General features: G+C 43.0%; 1 protein-coding gene across 2 annotated transcripts in view; it reads right to left on the minus strand.

Annotated features, from left to right (window-relative positions):
- Positions 1-19,877, minus strand: part of MYRFL (myelin regulatory factor like) — a 115,185-nt gene that overhangs the window by 49,390 nt on the left and 45,918 nt on the right. For both annotated transcript variants that reach the window (XM_032645838.1, XM_032645837.1), the window contains exons 3-10: positions 18,724-18,791; positions 18,359-18,617; positions 17,475-17,566; positions 10,976-11,126; positions 7,505-7,700; positions 5,465-5,541; positions 4,200-4,310; positions 2,024-2,114 (exon numbers count right to left, since the gene is read on the minus strand). In XM_032645838.1, the coding sequence (XP_032501729.1) occupies positions 2,024-2,114; positions 4,200-4,310; positions 5,465-5,541; positions 7,505-7,700; positions 10,976-11,126; positions 17,475-17,566; positions 18,359-18,617; positions 18,724-18,791 (1,045 nt within the window). The remainder of the gene's footprint in view (positions 1-2,023; positions 2,115-4,199; positions 4,311-5,464; positions 5,542-7,504; positions 7,701-10,975; positions 11,127-17,474; positions 17,567-18,358; positions 18,618-18,723; positions 18,792-19,877) is intronic.

The raw sequence follows: 19,877 nt of genomic DNA on the forward strand, positions 1-19,877 counted from the left end.
TTTCACTCAGCGTTTTGGGGTTAGAATGAAATAATATCAATAAGATACTTCCAGTTTGAGGGGAAGATATTATTACCATCATTTTTTCCTCATTGTTGTTAAGGTAACCCTTGTGTTACCCAGCACACATATAGAATAGGGTATTCCCTTTAACCAAACATTATGGCTGGAAGAAAGCCACTGAATCTGGAATACAATCATTTTAAAAAAATAAAAACGTAGTGAATAATATGACACCAAACCTATACTAATTATTTATCTTTTTAGTATTCATACTTAACATAAATTGCAGACACTTTCAACTTCTCAAAGTCATCATTATGAGTGAAATTATTGTGCTTTGGATACGAGAAGGTGCCCGTTAACAGAGTGCTGGTAACAGAATGTCCAGGGGTGTGGCCCCTCTCACGATGCTGCTGTGTAGACTCGCACGGCAGCCAAAGTATAGCTTTGCAGGGGCTGTCAGCAGGAAATGGAGAAACCTCAACACCAGGTAAATTATTTAAGTACGCAGGTGACTAGCAGACTGCCTGACTCAAGCATGAATTCCACAGCTCAGAGAGGCACTTTCATGATATCCAATCTACCCTAACTCTGAAAAGAAAGGCGTTGTCTGTCTTTATTCCTTCCTGTGAGGAATCAGAAAAAGTAAGCAACCTAGGTTTCCAGACTTGACTTAAATCGGATTTGTTAGCGCAGCAAAGCGATCCCAGATAACATCAGGTAAGGCGTCAAAGACCCCTCTGACCCCTTCTGAGGGAAGGGCAGGAACTTCTGCCCTCGGCTCATGACCAAAGGAGAGGACCCCACCTGCCTTTGCCGCGAGGGAGGCTGTTCTGCCACAGCTTAGATCAGGCCCCATAAAAACACAGCCCAGGGCGTGCATGCTGGCAGGCACAGAACCGGCCCTCAGCATCAGTGCTTTACCTCGTTTCCATCATTACTTTACTTCCATTGAAACTCTGAGATGCAGTGTCAAGAGTTCCAGTAATAGATGCCTTACTTTTTATTGACTAGAAGAATTACACAGAGGGTCCTTTGTTTCAGAATAGCTCAAGGCAAAAGCAAGGGAAGACTCACTTCCCCAGATGGGCAGATCTTGTCCCCAGGCCAAAGTTTAACAGCCATGTAAGTGGACGTGCCCATCGTAAACCATTTTCCCTACTGGAGCGTGCATGCCCCCCTGTGCCACTTCCAAGATCCGTAACAAAGCAGTCCCTCCCAGGGCTGCCAGGCCTGTGGTCACCTGTTACCTCATGGCCCTGGCATTCTCTGTGCTGGCTGGCCTGGCCCCTCACAGATGCTGCTACAGCTGCCAACAGCTCCGGTCCACAGCTGTGACCAATCATTCATTCAGCAAAACGTGCTGAGCCATTACTGTGTGCTGCACAGTGGCCCAGATGTCCCTGGGGTCACCAATCACTTTGGGGCATGGAATGCCTTCCTACCTCTTTCCCTACCCTGTGGGCTTTGGGGTCAGAGGAACTGGGTTATAACCGGGGCTCCATCATTTATCAGCTTTGTGCTCACGGATGACTTTCTCTTCCTCCTAAGCCTTAGCTTCTCTGGGTATAAAGAATGTAATGTAAAAATGAAACAACGTAAAATGATGTCATATAGAAATTACTTAGCCCAGTGCCTAGAACATACTGTAAAAACGTTCTCAACTGCAGCACTACTGACGTTTAGGGAGGGATAACTCTTTGTTGTGGAGGCTGTCCTGTGCATCATAAGGTGTTGAGCAGCATCCCTAGCCTTTATCCACTAGATGCCAGTAGCAGCCCCAGTTGTGACAACCAAAAATGTTTGCAGACATTGCCAAATTACCCTTGGGAGACAAAAGTTCTGGTTGAGAACCACTGCGTAAAAACTAAAAATAACAGTATCTGCTATTGCTATCATTATCTTTGTCATCATTGGCAATTGAGAAACTGCATACTTCGTGCATTCCACTGAATATGCAAAGTCTACTTACAGGTGAAAAAGCAGGTGGGATCCAGAAAAGTCAAAGAACTGAGCTTACCCTTACAATGATCCGTTCAGAGACGTGAGCAGACAACAGGTGGAACTGGTCTTGGTTAGCAGCATACAGTCCGACCACCAACATGAAGTACCTAGTTCAGAAATAGCAGACCAATGCCAACACATCAGGAAACAGAGACATAATGTATGCAATCGAATGCCACCCAACAGTTAATCAAGAGTGAATTCACCCAGATGGGTTCGTGTATTTAAAGAGTTTCTCTGCTGCTCTAAGTTGCCCCTCCTGCGAAACCAGAGAGGAGTTGATTCACTCGCTGCTGTTCTGGGTCTGCCCTTTGCCCGGCTTGAGGGATGTGTGAGCTGTTTTGCAGGCCCAAAGCAGCCCTCACTGAGCAGACATCCTGCTGGGGGCCTGGGTTCAGCCCATCTGCGCTGGCCTGGTGCAGACCTTACTCTACTGCATTCCTGGGCCCTCAACACAGCACTGCTGCCGCACACTTGCACAACGAGAAGCCACCTTCCAGGTCCCCTTGTGCAGAGCCATCCAAGCCACACATCCTCGGCCATAATGCATGGTGACCCAGCCACACAGTCTCCTTCCGCCCTGATCTGCTCTTGGCCATGGAAACTGCACCTTTCACATCCTCTGGCCATGACTTTAGTCAAAGACCAGAACCCTCCCTTCCGATTGTTGTCAAGGCAACCTTCCTCACTGTGATTTTCTTTTTTTTGCAGTACGCGGGCCTCTCACTGCTGTGGCCTCTCCCGTTGCAGAGCACAGGCTCCGGACGCGCAGGCTCAGCGGCCATGGCTCACGGGCCCAGCCGCTCCGCGGCATGTGGGATCTTCCCAGACCAGGGCACGAACCCGTGTGCCCTGCATCGGCAGGCGGACTCTCAACCACTGCGCCACCAGGGAAGCCCCTCACTGTGATTTTAATTGCTTCTTCATGTGTACCATTGATGAGACATTTTTAAGATAAGACTATTTCTTTTTGTTTTTTTATAAAGCATGATGCATTTTTAAAAAAAACTTTATCAGAGTATAGTTAATTTACAATGTTGTGTTAGTTTCAGGTGTACAGCAAAGTGAATCAGTTCTACATACACATATGTCCACTCTTCTTTAGATTCTTTTCCCATATAGGTCATTACAGCGTACTGAGTAGAGTTACCTGTGCTATATACAGTTAGGTCCTTATTAGACCATTTCTTGAAAGTCAAAATAAAAACTATCCCTATCAGAAAAGCTTTTGCTTTAAGAACTGCATAAAAAAAAAAAAAAAAAAAAAAACACTTCACCAACTTCTGTAACACTCTAAAGTCTCTAATCCCTGGAGGGCAAGAGTTCTCCCCTTTGTCTAAAGTCAGTCAGTAATAGTAGCAATTGTCATGATGGTGATGATTAGCCATCATCTACTGGGCTAAGCAGTTTATCTACATTATTTCACTTAGAACCCGGAAACAACCTTATTGGAGTAAAATATGGATATCGTCCCCATTTTACAGAATAGGAAACCTCAGAGAGGTCACCCAGCTAGTAAATGGCAGTATGAAATATTCAAACTCAATTCCCTCCAACTCCAAAACCTATGTTCTAAAACCAGTGGTTCTTAAACTTGCATGCATCAAATCACCTGGGAGCTTGTTAAAATATAGATTGCTGGACCCCACCCCTAGTTGTTGATCCCGTAGGTTCTCGGTGAGGCCTGACAACTTGCATTTCTAATAAGTGTCCAGGTGATGCCATCTCTCCTAGTCCTGGGACCACATTATGAGAACCACAGGTATAACTCATTAATGCAAATTTATTTTCTTTTCAAAAAAATGCTACAGCAGAGCTGCAGGGCTCGGGTCATTAAACTAGTGGCCAGCACACAGAATTCTCAAGAAATGCAGTCAATCCTCAACCCTCGGCCAGCCTTGAGACATGAACATATGGTCCCTCTAGAGGATCATGGAGAGAATCAAGACAAGATGACCAGGCGCTGGGCAGGAGAGGAGGCATTGTGGGGAGTGAGGATGGAAGAAGAAAGATGTCTAAGGGTAAATGAGATGGGTCAACAAACGGAAATAGTCAGAGAAGGGAGGGAAGCAACTGAGGGAGGCCCGGCCTGCCGGCTGGTAGGACCAACAGGATCAGAGGGGCTGCTGGAGGGCCCTGGGCCATCAGGTAACATAACCAGCCAGCCTGAGGCATACACACCACGCCAGTACCTCTGGTCAGGGTTTGGCTTTCCCTTCTTTCTCATGTTATTTGCCGTGGTTTCGCTGAAGTGTAACCGGCCCAGCGTTACTTTGGTTACCTGGTCGGCCAACAGGTCGATTCTAAAACAAACAACAAAAATATCGAGAGACTGTAAGAGAACACAAAGTCTTTGATCATATCGGACTCATTCTTAGCTTCTCAGGTATGTTCAGTCCCCTGCTCTCTCATCACACTGTGCAGGACACTGATTTTTAGTAAAGTACCCACAGCCTGGTCAGGAGTGGCTGCCAGGGAGTAATTCTTGAATAGTTAGAAACGTTCGTCCAGCAGCAGCTCAAGCCCGGAGTTTCGGACTCGTAAGGGTCGCACACTCCCACAGACGGATTCTTTGACCGCGACAACAGGAGAAAAGCTGTTTCACCTGTGCCACGGTTGCTAGAACACTCGCCTCCCGACTGAAGCGGTTCTTCTAGGCTCCTCATGAACTCCTTCGCATCTCCTTCACGTATCTGCCCTCTCCTGACCTGGCTGTGGAAGGCAGCGTGCTCCTGAGGAAGAGCACACACAGCCTCGTGGCGAGGGAGACCCAGATGTACCGGGCAAGAGCAGAGCTGTCTGTACTGCGGCTCCTGCTTGAGCTTCAGGCTGAGCTCCCGCTGGCCCGTCCAGGCTATAAGACCATCTTCTTCCCCCAAATAGGACTGACTCAGGGTCAAATCATCCCAGCCAAATCAGTCGAAAAGCAAATCCCATTCATTCTGTAGGGCAACCTCTTGCTTTACTGCCATATTGCTTTGGACCACCACATTGTTTTGAATAATCCCAGTCCTGTATGCTTTCTATTTTGGAACCCATTAGGCAATCTATCAACACTGCTTAAAAAAAAAAAAACATGAAAAAATGAATTGTAAGCACAGCATGGATCCAGAGCCTTGAAATCAATTCAATCAGCCTCACGCTGATTTAAATGAAAAATTAAAAGAAAGATCTAATCATAATCTATCTCCAGGAACCAAAGTTGTTAGCAAGGTTGTCAGTAATAAATGATCATATAAATAATGATGACCTTAAAGTGGAGCTTTTTATAAGACTTTTTTTGTGATTATTTCAATGGTTTTACCTGCTTTTGTTGATAAGCCTGTGTTCATAATATTAACACATTATTACTAATTTAGTTCCTACAGCAGAATTCATTTTAAATAAACAAAATAAATTTGGCAATAGGCCTTCTTCCCAAAACATTCACAAGGGAATTCAGAAAAGAAATTCTTACTTAACAGGATTGAAAATCTTTTTGCTTCTATCTGCTTGGGACTGTTCAATAGCAATTATCTGATTGGTGGCCTCTACCTGTGTAGAACAACAAAAAGTAATTAATAATTCATTTCTTTATTAATTAAAAAGTTCATTAGTAAATAATTTTCAAATACTTAAAGTTTCCCAAGGCATCATGTTAGGCACTTTGCAGGAGGGGCGAGTCGCTGAAGGGATGTCGGGCACCTTAAAGGAGTGCGTTATTGGTGAGGAAAGAAACAAATACCTGTAGAACTAAACAAAGAGAACACAAGACAACAGAGGATTTCAGGTAAACAGGGAATATAGAGTGGACTAGTAAAACACAGGAGCAAGGCAGCTCAAAGGATACATGTACTCATTCATTCATTCATTCATTCATTCATTTTATAAATACTTGTTGAGCACCTGCTGTGCAGCAGGCATTGCTCTAGGCATTACAGATGAGAAGACGAGACTAACAGAAGCCCCAGCCCTTGCAGAGCTTGCATTCTAATAAAAAGAAACAACAAAAAACAATAAAATAAATAAAATATAGGAATGACATTTATTCAGTAGTTGCTACAAACTCTTGTTATTAGTGAAGACAGTGGCAAGGGCCTGGTGAGATCTGCCCTATCATATATGGTTTGTAGGTATTTGCATAGTAACAGTCTTTCTGGAAAGCAACTGGGCCACCAACATCAAGTGTTTTTAAATACCGATCACATGTCCGATGTGCAACCCCTCTTTTGGAATTTATCCTCATACAAGGATGGATGTACCTGGATGTTCACTGCAGTTTTATCAATGACATTAAAAAATTGGAAATAAACAAAATTTACAATAATACAGGAATATGGTAGTATCTCGATATAATGGAAAACCGTATCATCTTTGTAAATAATATTTTATAGACTTCAATGAGATTATATAATGCCATTTTCACAGTATAATATTATTAATATGAGAGTAATTTTAATAATAGAAAACAATGAGGAAAAATTAGGCTACCAAGTGGTGGATCCCAAATATGAATGAATTTTACTCTTCTTCGTACTTTTCTATTATGTTCCATAATGTTCACAATGGACTCATATTAATTCCATACTCAGAAAAATACACTTCATTATTGTTTGCCTGTTGTTTTCTTTTGGTTTGGTGTGTTCAGCAGTAAAGCCCCACTTTGGGAGACTCAGTGCCTGAGCCCAGGTCAGAAAATAAATATGCAGGTAATGGATGTTCCTCACCCTAAGGAGCTGGATCTCAGGTAATAATGTAATAAATACGCGTTGATCACTCAGAAGTCATCCTACCTGCATTCTAATCCCAGCTCTATCAGTTAATATTTTGGATGAACTGTGTGACTTTACTGGGCCTGGTTTTCCCCTCTGTTAAACTGGAAAAGTGGGGGGGGCATTGACTAGATTAGCTTGGCTTTTTTAAGTTAGAGGCCTCTTTGAGATTTCGGTGAAAACTACGAACTTGCTGCATGTGAAAATGCACCAGCATCAAAAATAATAAAATAATTACACTCAGCAAAAGAAGTGCAAGATCTATACACTAAAAGACTTTAAAACTGTAGTTTGAAGTGAGGTTCTGCCAGATTCTGAGCCCAGGCTTAAGAAATTGGCAGCTTTCATTTCCTGTGCCTTGAAGCCTTTATTCTTAGAAGCCGTTCACCATGCTGTGAGGAAGCACAAGCTGTCCCACAGAGAAATCTACATGGAGAAGAGCCAAGGCCTCCCAGCTACAGCCCCCTGTGAGCTCCTGGCTGATGGCCAGCACAGACTTGACAGACATGTGAGTGAGCCATCTTGGAAGCTGGATCCAGGCCCAGATGAGCTGCCCCAGCTGATGACTCCTGAGCAGAGATGAGCTGTCAGAGCCAAGCCCTGACCAAATTACAGATATGTGACCCAAATCAATGACTGATTATTTTCAGTTGCCAAGTTTGGGGATAGATTGTTATGCAGCAACAGACAACTGGAACACTTAGTAAATGCTGGCTGAATTAAACTGAACTAAATAAAAGACTTACCTTAATCCCAAAAGCTTTCAAGTAGAACATTTCTATTGGCTTTGGACCCATTTGGGTTTTGACAAATTTTGGGCTTCCCCAAACTTGGATGTGGATGGTGATCTGAAAGTGGTTCTTCTTTTGGCAAACAAAAGCTTCATCTGCTGGTGAAAAATTAAATCCTTTGTCTGTAACAACTCGATAGCCTATGTCAGGTCTATGAAAAGTGGAAGCAAGAAACCGGTTTTACAAATATTTTCTACACATTTTCTTTCATGAACAATATTAATGATACAACCATTTCTGGAAAATATATTGTGGAAAGTACCTGTTGCTATATTTAATCAATTTCGTTAATTTTCACCAAGGAAATGAAAATAGTATTTCGGAGTACAGCTGGCTCTCTCCCAGCTTTTTATGTTCACGAGGAAGAAGCACAATTCCTGCCAAATGGAAGCATTGTTTCCTCAGCCTGCCTTTTCCCTTCGTGCTCCCTAGACTTCTAATTTGACTCCACTGTACAATAGAAAGATGTAGGCTAGAAGTTGAGAAGTTAGTACATTAATCAGACATATGAAATATCTGGGATAGAATTCATCTCTTTCCTCCTTAAAAAAAAAATCTCTAATTTCATCAGCAACACCACACTCAAACGAATGAATGAATGCATATCACTCAGATGAATGAATGTTCAGCCTCCTGGCAGTCATATGAAAAAAGCAGACTGGTCAGAACGACCAGCAATAGCTTTAAACCAGAGTAACCAGAGCCAGTCAGACTACTGATTGTAAACATGTTTTCACTAAAGTATGGTCATTTCCTTTTTATCTTCTTGATCTGATAATAGCACTGAATACCTACTATGCTGTTTACTCCTGTAAGAAAAAAAAAATGGGATGATGGTGGGATGGCTGATCAGACTCTTGCTTTATTTGTTTTATCAAATCATTTTCAATAGCAATGCTTTGTGTATTATATGTTTATTTAAATACTTTTAAATGTTAGTAAAAATAAAACCTATTAAACATGTAACATTATCAAGTAGAGAAGAAAATATAAAAGTTGAAAACTCCTTTGGTAATTTTTTCCATATGCGTTATAGATATGGAACATATCTTGATGATTTTTAATGCATCAAGTTTCCTAAATGTTCCTCAGGAAGGGAGCTCCTTCCTCAGATAACACACAGAGGAGGGCAGTACTTAACTGCTTTGCTAGCTCTCGGTCACTCTGTGGATCTTTGCTTCCTGGGATCTCAATTTGGATGGCTGCCATTTAATGAACAACATAGAGTTTCTAAATTTTCCTCTAATTTCAGAGACAGAAAATATGAATGGGTCTCCTGGGAAAAGAGTGTTTGTGTTCTTTGCAAGTTAAGCATCTCACCAATGGATCAACTCACTAGGTCACTGATTACCCTCAAGAAGCTGATCAAAGGCCCGACAACCACAGTGCCCACCAGCAGCAAAGGCAAAGACCACTGAATGAAGGATTTGATAAAGACCACATGTCTTATGCCATCTGGGAACTTCATACTGACTCAGGTTTCTAGAACTAATCTGTAATTTGCTTGTGGAAAGGCTGGATGGATTGAATTGTATACATTTTACTACAGAGGGTAGTAAGAACTCTCTTGGTTGAGAAAAATAAAAGGAAATATCTTTCTGTGATCTTCCATGTTTCACTGTCAAAAACTCTAAGGAAAGAAGGTAAGATTTGTAGCTCATATATGAGCATTAGCCCGAAACTGAGGGACAGCTGTAAGCAGAAACTGAATCAACACACACAGTTGAAGAGTATTCTGAATCTTAAACACAAATCTCTGGTTATAGAAACTATTCTACCTACCTAAGAGTAGCAATTCTGTTTTTGACATCAAAAGTTAATTATAAAGTCAACTAAACTGGCCTTTTTAAAGCTCTTTTTAACACATGTTGTAAATATCACTCCCCCCAAAAAAAGATGTAAGAAAATTTTAATCCCCTAACTTTATTGCTTTTAGGTTATTTAGGAAAATGACATTTTTGTAACAAGTTAGACATAATAATCTAAGAAGAGACAAGTGATTTTCTGTCTCAATGATGTGAGTAGTGAATTCAAGATGGCCTGAGTTCTAATCCAGAAGAATACTGCCTTCCTTTTTTGCTTAAGAAAAGTGAATTACGGCTAAGCCTTCAAAATAAATCTGCCTCTACACCTCTGAGTTGATACTACTTGTGTTCTCCTTTTTTTCCAGATCAGTGGAGCATAGATTGGCTGTCCAAATAAACTTAAAAAACCTACTCAAGTAAGAAGAGAGATAAATGTTGCCTTGAAAACTTGATCAACTCAAATACATACAGACTAGGAAGCATTATAGGCTTCAATTAAAATACTGTGCATATGTGTGACAGTTTCATACCTTGGTACTCGTACTTAGGATAGAATATGGAAGAACTGCCAAAAACTCATCAAATGAAGGCTGACTCAAAACCAAGCTCTATGGATCCTTCCTTTCTCTTTCTATTGCACACAGTGACAAAGATACAAGTTGTGACATTTCAATGAAACAAGTAGCAACTTGCTTCTTTTTGTCTCCTATTAAACATACCAACACCCAAAGTCTGTTTAACTCCTTAGATTTTAGGGAAAAGATTTCTTCTGTCTAGTTCATCCAACATAAAAGTCCTAGTGATAAGTTTTGCTCTTAATGAAGCTATATTTGAGTTTGGAAAATACCCTGAAGACCCTCAAGTTTGTAGCCCAGCGTTCCTCATTTCATATTATGTTTATTAATTGAAAATCCTATTCTTTAACCATTAACACGCTTCAGTGTTTCAAGAAGGCATTTGTAATCTATGAAAATTCTAGAAGAGTTGGGTAGGTAAATTATATCCTAAGGAATAAAGAGAAGGCTTGAAGGATGTTTAAGAGCAATAATGCATAAGTCCACATTTATGTCTCGAAACTATAATGGCATAAGAATAGGATGAAAATTTTCCAGTTTAAGGATATTTTGTATGGTTTGATTTCAGTCTCTTAATATAAAGCCACCATCAACTCTGATTGCTGCAGGCTGTATTGACAATAAATTGACAATACTGATTTGCAGCGTAGATGTTGGGGCAGCTAACAATTTAATGTGGCCCCCCAAAACTATTCTATGGAATTTTTAACTAACTGCAGGATTAAATGTTAATGATTTGGGAAATCTCCATTTTCCAGCTTTTAGTTTAAACTGGGCATGTGATCTCAGAAAGATTCCCTCTTCCTCCATCATTTAGTGGGTAAATTATGAGTTAGAATTACAGGTCTCGATTCCTGAAGGCCAGAAACCCAACTATTTATTGTTAAAATGCAAAATATAAGGAGTAAGACACACTTTCTGACTGATGCATCCCATTTGATCAGGGGTGGCATCCAAGCTCAAATACTTGGCTTTAGTTTTGAGAGTCAGCACTGCCTTTCTCCCCTCATTCTCCAGCCAAGCACAGGGTTCCTAAGGCCACTTACAGTTTTTCATATTGACTGTTTAATAAACTATGCCAAGGAACGCTTCGGTATGGTTGCCACTTCAAAGCAGGAGAGCACTGGTCCACAGGCAGCATGTTCTGTCTCTCACTGTCGTGGTCTTGCATTTCGCTGCTGTGACTCCTACTTGTCACTGCAAAGAAATCAGTGCATTAAATCTTTCCTCCGAGGCTGTTTTTCCTAGACTCACAGACAGCTGCGTGGAGCTAATGCATAGGCCATGTATGAGGCAGAGGGACCGTGTGGGGAGTGACAAGTGTTGGGAGGCAGGGGGCATGTGGCTGGCCTTGTTTCCTCATCTGTAAGATGAGCAGCTTGGGGTCAGTGATTCTAAGGTGCCATGGCAAGCACTTGTCAGAAACTTTTCCCTCAGTATCTATCTACCCTATTTCTGTCATGGCGTCTCCTCACTCCCAGTTTGTGTGACTCAGGTGAAGCCCACTCCCAGCCTGAGGAGGGTAGGGGACGCAGGATTGATCAAACTACAGCATTCACTATTTGCATCAGTAATTGCACCAGGTAGACACATGGCCTAATTCAATCCAAGCAAAGTGGATCTCAGCACGTTAGGGAAGACGGGTTCAAAGATGCTGATTTTTTTCCATGAGGTTTGAACCTATAAGTCACATCCCCAAGAGCTGCTGGCACCATTTTGGGACATGAGGGAAAAGCCTGTCTGGGAATGAAGCCAGGACAGCGGAAGGCAGAGTTGAGAGTGAAGGGCACCCAGTCCTGATGGCATGATTTGAGTTCTGGGATCCACTCCTAAATCTTGGGTTACAGGAGCCAGTAAAGCCCCTCATTTTGATTTTTTGTTTGTTTTGTTTTTGCTTAAGGCAGTTTGAGGGTTTTTGTTTTTTGTTTTGTCCTTTTTTTCTTTGTTTTTGTTAATTGCAACCAATACGCTCTAATCTATTATAGGTCCCTTGTGGCACCAAGATTCTGTGGTCTCTACTTTTTGAACTTAGATGAGTTATTTATTCACTTAGCGTCTGAATTCCCTCAGCGGCAAAATGGAAATTGAAACAGGTGTCCTGCCCATCTTGCCACATCACACAGCAGAGAGAATATCGTAATACAAGCGAAAGGACTTTCAAAGCTAATACCAAGATAAAGTAACAGAATTTCTTGTTAGAAGGTAGTATTAACTATATGAAATTGCTACTTTTGTATTCAAAAATGGTCCAATAACAGCAATTTCACAAGTGCAAGCCACTATTTTTGCATAATCCTTGCAAGTTGTTTGTCTAATTTGAGTTTGTCTAATTGTACCAAATGGTACAATTCAACCGCAGAAGTTTATGTAAATTCCATTAGGATGTTTGCTGTTACCCTTTTCTGTGAGCTCCCCTACCTTTACTCATGCCTGGTATCAGGAGTGAAAGGGAAATAGTGTGTGTACATAAGATCAGGTGTCGGCTGTAAGCAACAACACGGGATATGACACCGGCTTCTATACAGCATGTGCACTTAGCCCACAGCTTGGAAAATGCAGGGGCATGTGTCTGGTTTTTCCTTCACTCACCTAGCTTTCTTTCTTTATACTTGTATTGAGGACTTCTTAAGTAAACAGCAGAGCTGCCTCAGGTTACTTTGGGTCCCAAATGTCACAGAAATTGTGTTTTTCTCGGGGTATCACTATTTCCTGTCACCTAAGCAGAACATCTGTTTTGGGGGTTTTGTAAACAACCGTTTTGGAAAAGGATTTTCTGAAAATCCTGAAAAACTTTTTCCCAGCTAAGAATACAGGAGGTCAGGGACTTCCCTGGTGGTCCAGTGGGTAAGATTCTGCGCTCCCAATGCAGGGGGCCCGGGTTCAATCCCTGGTCAGGGAACTAGATCCCACACGCATGCCACAACTAAGAAGCCCGCGTGCCGCAACTAAAAAAAGATCCTGTGTGCGGTTACTAAGACCCGGCGCAGCCAAAATAAAATAAAAAGGATACAGGAGGTCAGCAATGCAAGTAGCTCTTCATGCCCTCACTCCTCCAAAAGTTACCTGGCTCAAAAGCTTTTTAAAACAAACAAAAAACCTTCCATGGTTTGCCTACTTATACCAAGTTCAGAGAAAGGGAGAAACTAGTTCTTCCATCTTTCCTTCCTCCCTCCTCCAGCGGAGAGAGGATAAAGGAAGTTCAGGAGCTTGGAGTTTGCAATCAGACAGAACTGGGTTTGAATCACAACTCTACATGTACTGGCTACACAATTAGGAAAATGGTCTCATGTCTCTAGGCTTCAGTTTCTTCACCTGCAAAATGTGAGTAACAATATGATGCCTCCCAGGACTGTGGAAGGAATTCAGTGAGTCATGTCGGTAAGTGCTTAGCACAGTGTCTGCCACCAGTAAGAGTTTAAACAGTGGTGCCTTTGGTTAGTATTAGCGGCAGTGTCACTATCACACGTATCTGTTTCAACTCAGGTGACTCAGTTACTCCTAACAAGCCTTGGCAAGTACTTCTGTTCTTGGCCTCCACAGTAACTCTATCTAATGTGAAATAATTAATGTCATGGGCCTGAGTGAATACCAGCTAACTGGGACCCCTTCCTACTCAAGTATGGCAGTAAGGCGCCAGGGGAATCAACCAAAGGTCAGCGCCACTCCTCCAAGTGCTGGTAGGGAGGGTGGGCAGTGGGTAGGGGACATTGTCCTCAAGGATAAAGGTATTTCCAGACCTTTCCCAGCACAGCAGCAGGATTTTCGGGGCAGCCATTCCATAGGACTGACATAGTCCTGGCTTCCCTGGAGCTAGCTATCAGCTGGTGAGCCCCAGGGATGGCAATCTGGGACCTCAAGATTAATGATAATAATAATGATATCTACTGGTCCTGTGTGCTTTCTGTGCTGCAGGCACTGTCCCAGACACTTGGCATAGTTTCTCATCAACTCGTTAACTCATCTTCAAGGTAAGGATCCCTTTTTTTTCAATAAACGTTCATTATTAAACTATAATATATACGAAGGAGAGTACACAGATCATTAGTACACAATTTGATACTTTCTTATAAAATGAATTATACTAGGTAACTACCACTAGATCAAGAAATAGGACACTTCCAGCACTCTAGAAGAAGCGCTCATGCCCTTTTCTGGTCACTACTTTCTCCTGCCCAGGAATAATCACTATTCTGAAATCCAAACCATAGAGGAGTTTATAGAAATGGTATAATATGATATGTACTCTTATGTGTTGGCTTCTTTTGCCCAACATCATGTTTATGAGATTCACTCATTGTTGTTGCAAATGGTAGTAGTTTGTTCGTTTTCATTGCTGTATAGTACTCCACTACATGAATATACTACAGTTTATCCTTGATGGCCGTTTAGGTTATTTTAAGTTTATGGTTATTACAACTAGTGCTGCTATGAATATTTGGGGGGATGTCTTTTAGTGGGCATGTGTATACACTTCTGTTAGGTATATTCCTAGGTGGGGAATCACTGGGTCATTGGATATGTTTTAGTAGATGCAGCCAAACAGATTTATAAAGTGGTTACAAGGTAAGGATTCTTAATCCCATTTAACAAATGTGGAAACTGGGGTTCAAAGACCTGAAATAACTAGTCCAGTGTCACAGCTGTTATGTGGAAGAGATGGGATTCAAACCTTCTCTTCTCTTCATGCTACAGTGAGGATTTCTTGAGAAAATGTAACAGAAGAGAGAAACAGAAGTATGAAGGTAGCAAACTGCCCAAGTCCCAACTTTCTGGAGAAAATTCACAGCTTGCATTTGAATGTCTTTCAAAATATTTTCTTATACGTTACTTTTTTTAAAAGTCTTGGAAATGGGTGAAGTAGAAATTGTGATTCTCATTTGATAATCAAGAAAAGTCAGGCTTGAAAAGTCCCCGATTACTGGAGACATGAGGCTTTTCCTGACTCTACAGTGTGACTTCAGCCCAGGCACCTCTCACTGTGGACCAAAAGCTACGACTCTGGGGCTGAAAAACCCTCATGCATTGGAAGTTCAAACCATATGAAGCTATGAGCCCTCTTTTATTTAGAGTTAGGATCAGGTAGACCAGGAACCCTCTTGTATTTGGGGTCCAGACCATGGGGGGACAGGAACCAGCTAGCTGGCAGGAGCCTGCCCAGCAGCTACATTCTCTCTAGGCAAGATTTTACATTTGCCCCCAGCAACCCAGTAATTCTACATTGTGATCCTTATAAAAGGGATTCTTGGCATCCTTGTCCAAAGTGAACTGCTGGGGAAAAGGTCACTGGAAAAGTCTTACTCATTGATTTAGAACATCTTCCCCCATCAAAATCCGGCCCATAAGACTAGCCCCTCCTTCCACTACCCATTTCCCCAGGACCTTTATAAAACCCTTGGCCTCTGCAACATCAAATACGAGTTCTCCACTGGAAAACTTCTGCTGAAAACATGGCATTTGGATTGTTTTTTTTTTTTTTTTTTTTTTTAATTCCCCTGGGAACCTGCTCATTTTTCATTCTGGAACTGTTGTCTGGAGCCAGTTATCTTTAGGTGGCTTTTCAGTGACCTTTGAATAGGATTTAAACAAGGGATGCAAGATTTCCTATCTGTTGGAACATTTCAGTTACTTTTCTATGGCTGTTCTCAATGCCCTCTCTAGGGACAAGCCACAGAACATCCTCACAGGATGGAGCTTAACTCTGAAATAGCCGGGAGAATTTGAGGAGCAATCTGGTTTGATGAGAAAACTCTTGGAAGGTTTGGGTGACTTGCCCAGTACTCTCAGGGAGCTGTTGCATCTGTGGGAGAGTGAACAGATGGGTCCCTCATCTGGCTAGAAATTTACCCAGCTTTCTGTATGTGAGAAGCATAAAGAAGCTGCAGGCAGGATGCAGGGATACCTGAAGAAATTAGAGTAACCATGCACAGGAAGGTGGATGGAGAGCTCCACATTATCCAGAAACAAGGCTTGAATTAGCATTTTGCGTTTCTAAGGTTGAATAAGAAAAGTCAAGCAGCTGCCGGCCATGGTGGATCCATGCAAAAGATAAGAAGGCAGTAGAGGTTTGGTTTATACAATGGCTGCATGCCCGGTGCAGTGCTACCACAGCATGCCCAGGGGGTGACGATCTGTGGGACAAGGCCACGTGAAGTCATTGTCCACTGAAGGACCCTCACAGCCCATGATGGAGCTGAGGCCAGACGTCCCTGAAAGGACCAGCAGGCTCCACAGGACACAGAGGGCCAGCTCTCATCGTGTGGCTGTGAAGGGCAAAGGCAGCAACCGGAGCAGGGGAGAAAGCCACGGGCACCTCCTGTCCAGGCAGCATAAACCCCTGGAGTGTAGGGACAACAGAGGGAGGGGAGCCTTGAGAGGGAAACCTTGGATCCTTGCCAAGCTGATGCCTGGGAGTAAAAGAGATATGACTTGGTACCATGTATTTGGGGCACTATTCTCACTGCCTACATTAAGTATTTATAGTGGCTAATAGCACTGGCACGGAGGATTCTCCTTTCCCCTAACAAGTGTCACAGCGTTTACTCTGGAGATTCAGAAGTTCAAGCCTTCAGGCTCAGAAGCCTCAGTTTGCTCTCAACTTGATCAGGTCTCTAAGCTCAAAACATGATATGTCCCATGATATATAAGACAAAGAATGAGGGGGGCTGACCACTTGGGCATCGTATAATGCTGCTGAAAGACTTAAAATGATTTTCCAGAATTTCAAAGATCTACTGGGAACTTGCTAATTGGAAGCAAGTGCTAGGGAAGCTCAACTTTCTACCTTCCTGCTGCCCTGGAGAAATCCTCTAAAGCAGGGTTCCCCAGCCCCTGGGCTGCGGACCGGTAAGGTCCACGGCCTGTTAGGGATCAGGCCGCACAGCAGGAGGTGAGCGGCGGGCGTGTGATCAAAGCTTCAACTGCGGCTCCCCATCGCTCACGTGAGCACCTGAACCATCATCCCCACCCGCCATGCATGGAAAAACTGTCTTCCACAAAACCGGTTCCTGGTGCCAGAAGGGTTGGGGACCGCTGCTCTAAAGTCCTGCTTCTCCGAGTCCCTCCCATGAGCCAGCAGCATGGGCGTCGCCTGGGAGCTTGTTAGGAATGCAGGATCTCAGCCCCCACCTCAGGCGTACCGAACCAGAATCTGCACTTTACCAAGATCCCCACGTTACACGTGTGCACGTCTGAGTGGAGAAGGACTGAGCTGAACGAAGCAACGAGCACACCAGCGGGCTCCTGTAGGTGCTGCCACACGGCACGGCTTCCCCAGGCCTGGAGCCTTGGTCCTCTGAGACACAATTGCCCCTAAAACTGAAGGGACCAGCATCTCATCTCCACCAGAGAGACAATGGCATCTCTTCCCAGGAGCACCCGTAGGACCCTACCTAACACTGCATGAAACATTATGTCAAGAGGGAAGAAATAAATTCCCAGAGTCTATCATTGCCCTTCTATGAGAGAGAAACTAATTTTGTAGGGCTACTGCAAGGCTGGGAAAAAATCCATGATTTAATGGCAGTGACAGGCCCCGGATTGGCTCACTTGGTCTGGAGTGGTGGGCCCACACGTGACAGTCCCCGGAGTCTTCCAGCGCCTGTGTGCACTTTCTCTTCTTGGTCGGTGGCAATGAGGGTCTAAAATTAAGAACCCAAAATAAGGTTAGGATTCTTCTTTTCTCTCCAAGTTAATCAAATTTAATTTCCCAGGACTCTGCTCTGGGCCTCTTCCTAAGACTAATTCTAGTTAGTTAAGGTTCCTTGAGTCCTACTAGTCTGCAACACCAGGTGGATACATGGAGTGGACGGGCAAGCTCCTATTCTATGAGCCCTACTAGTCTGAAACTTAGTTTTTCACTCTCCAGTGGATCTGGGATTCACCTATTTGAAAAATAAACTGACAACATTTCCAAAGGCAGAGGACTCATTGAGACAAAGACAGAAGATACTTAAAATTTAAGGGTATATTTTATACCTGAAAATGTTTTTCACATAGAATTTTATCACAGTTTTTGATGGCCTTTACTCTTTTTGCCATCCTCTAGATCCAGAAGGAGGAACGAAAGAGAGGGAAGGCGGAGAGGAAGGGAAAGAGAAGAAAAGAATATTAAGACAGTAGACAGATATTTTTCAGAGAGCTCATTCACAAATCACTTGAGTGGTCTAGTTGAGGCTGCAAATGCAAACAGTGCTTTCTCCAGCACCCAGAATCTCCCTATACATTTCTGACATTTTAGCTTTCCACTGAATGAGGGCCTTGGGTTCAGTGGATTGTTGATTAAAAGTTGGTTTGAAGCCAAGGGCACTGGGGGTCTGATATATGTCTCAACACTGCCATCTCCTGGAGAGGACTCCACAGTTCACTCTTTACCAGCACTGCAGGGTAGAGGGGCTGGCTGGTCTTTCATAACTAAATATCTTGCCCTTTACCCAGGACTGTGGCACAGAGGCTGCGGATGGTAAGAACAACCAGTTTCCAGATGGGAGGACACAGACTGGTCCAGAGGGGTCCTGAGATGACGGGCGTCTGGGTAGCAGTTGTGAAAGGCACTGTGGGAATGTGCAGAGTCGCTCATTTCAGACGAGCCCTGCGGCAGGTGTGCAGGCAGCATCCCAGGAGCAGCTGCCGAGAGGAGGAAAGCAGCTGGCATCCCCCCGGCGGCAGGTGTCAGAGTCGGGCAGCACGCACCTGGGGAAACACACAAGTGAGAAAGGCCCCTCTTTCTCACCATGCAGAGTCCAAAAAGAAGAGAAGCAAGTGACAGACGGGCGGGAGGGAGGTGGGTCCCACTCACCTTTGACCTGTGGAGGAGAGCAGGAGTCTGACGCAGAATAGGGTGGGGTATCTGGGAGCTGGCGTTGCCTGAGGATTAGAGACATGCATTCCTTTTGTTTGTAACTTTTTCCATCATTATATATTTTTTTCACAAACTGGTAGCAGCCCTCTGTGTACAGCACCCCTAGGGAGGGTTCCAGGTGCTCCTGGGGGCCAAAGCCCACCAGAACATGCCCAGTGTCATGTTGAGTGAGCTCTGAATCAAACAGACCCGGGTTTGAGTCCCAGCTCTTCCACTTCCTAGCTGTGTATCCATGAACAAGTACTTAACCTCTTCAGGCCTCCACTCCCTCACCTATAAAATGGGAATAATCATTATGCCTTCCTCATAGCATCATAGTGAAAATTACATGAGATACTGTGTGTAAAGCCCGTAACATACATCCCCAAACACAGTGAGTGCTCAACAAAGCTTAATTAACATTACTGTGTCTTCTTAACATTCTCAAAGCACTTAGGCCAGAGAGATGGTTGGGCTAAAGCAGTATAAAATGTCACCACTAAAGCAACGGTTTTCCACCTGTGCTCTGGGGAATCTCCAAGCTCTTGGAAGGAGCTCAGGTGTTTTACAAAAGAAAAATTTTAAATGCCTGGGGGAAATATTTTATAACTTTTTTCTGTTTTATATATTGAGGTGCAAGTAAAATTTCATTTTAAAAAATGAGTACCATCACTAAGAAAAGTGTGAAAATGTCTGTTCAAAAAAACCCTACCTTTTCTGTTCGAAAAGTTTCTTATGGCTCAGAAACTCTGTGGTTCTAAGTTATATATAATCACCACCATCCTCCACTTGATCCTCTTGCTAGAGAGTAAGCTATCATATTTTTCTTGCTTCATTAAGATTTCAATATCATGCAATGAAGAGAGAAATCTGTTTTTATTATTTACTAGAAAACTTATGCTTTCTCCTCAAATTGGTCCTTTATAGTTTATTCACTTTTTATTAATAAGGGAATAGAAAACATACATTTCCCTTCCTCCAAAAACTCCACCGAAAAACTCCGCCGAAATGAAACTCCAAAAACTCCACCGAAATAAAAGTAAAGGAATAAAGAGGCATAAACAGAAAAAGACATATGTGAATAGAGACTACAACAGACCATATTTCAGTAA

This window comes from Phocoena sinus, chromosome 10, assembly GCF_008692025.1.
Source record: "Phocoena sinus isolate mPhoSin1 chromosome 10, mPhoSin1.pri, whole genome shotgun sequence".
NCBI classification, from domain to species: domain Eukaryota; kingdom Metazoa; phylum Chordata; class Mammalia; order Artiodactyla; family Phocoenidae; genus Phocoena; species Phocoena sinus.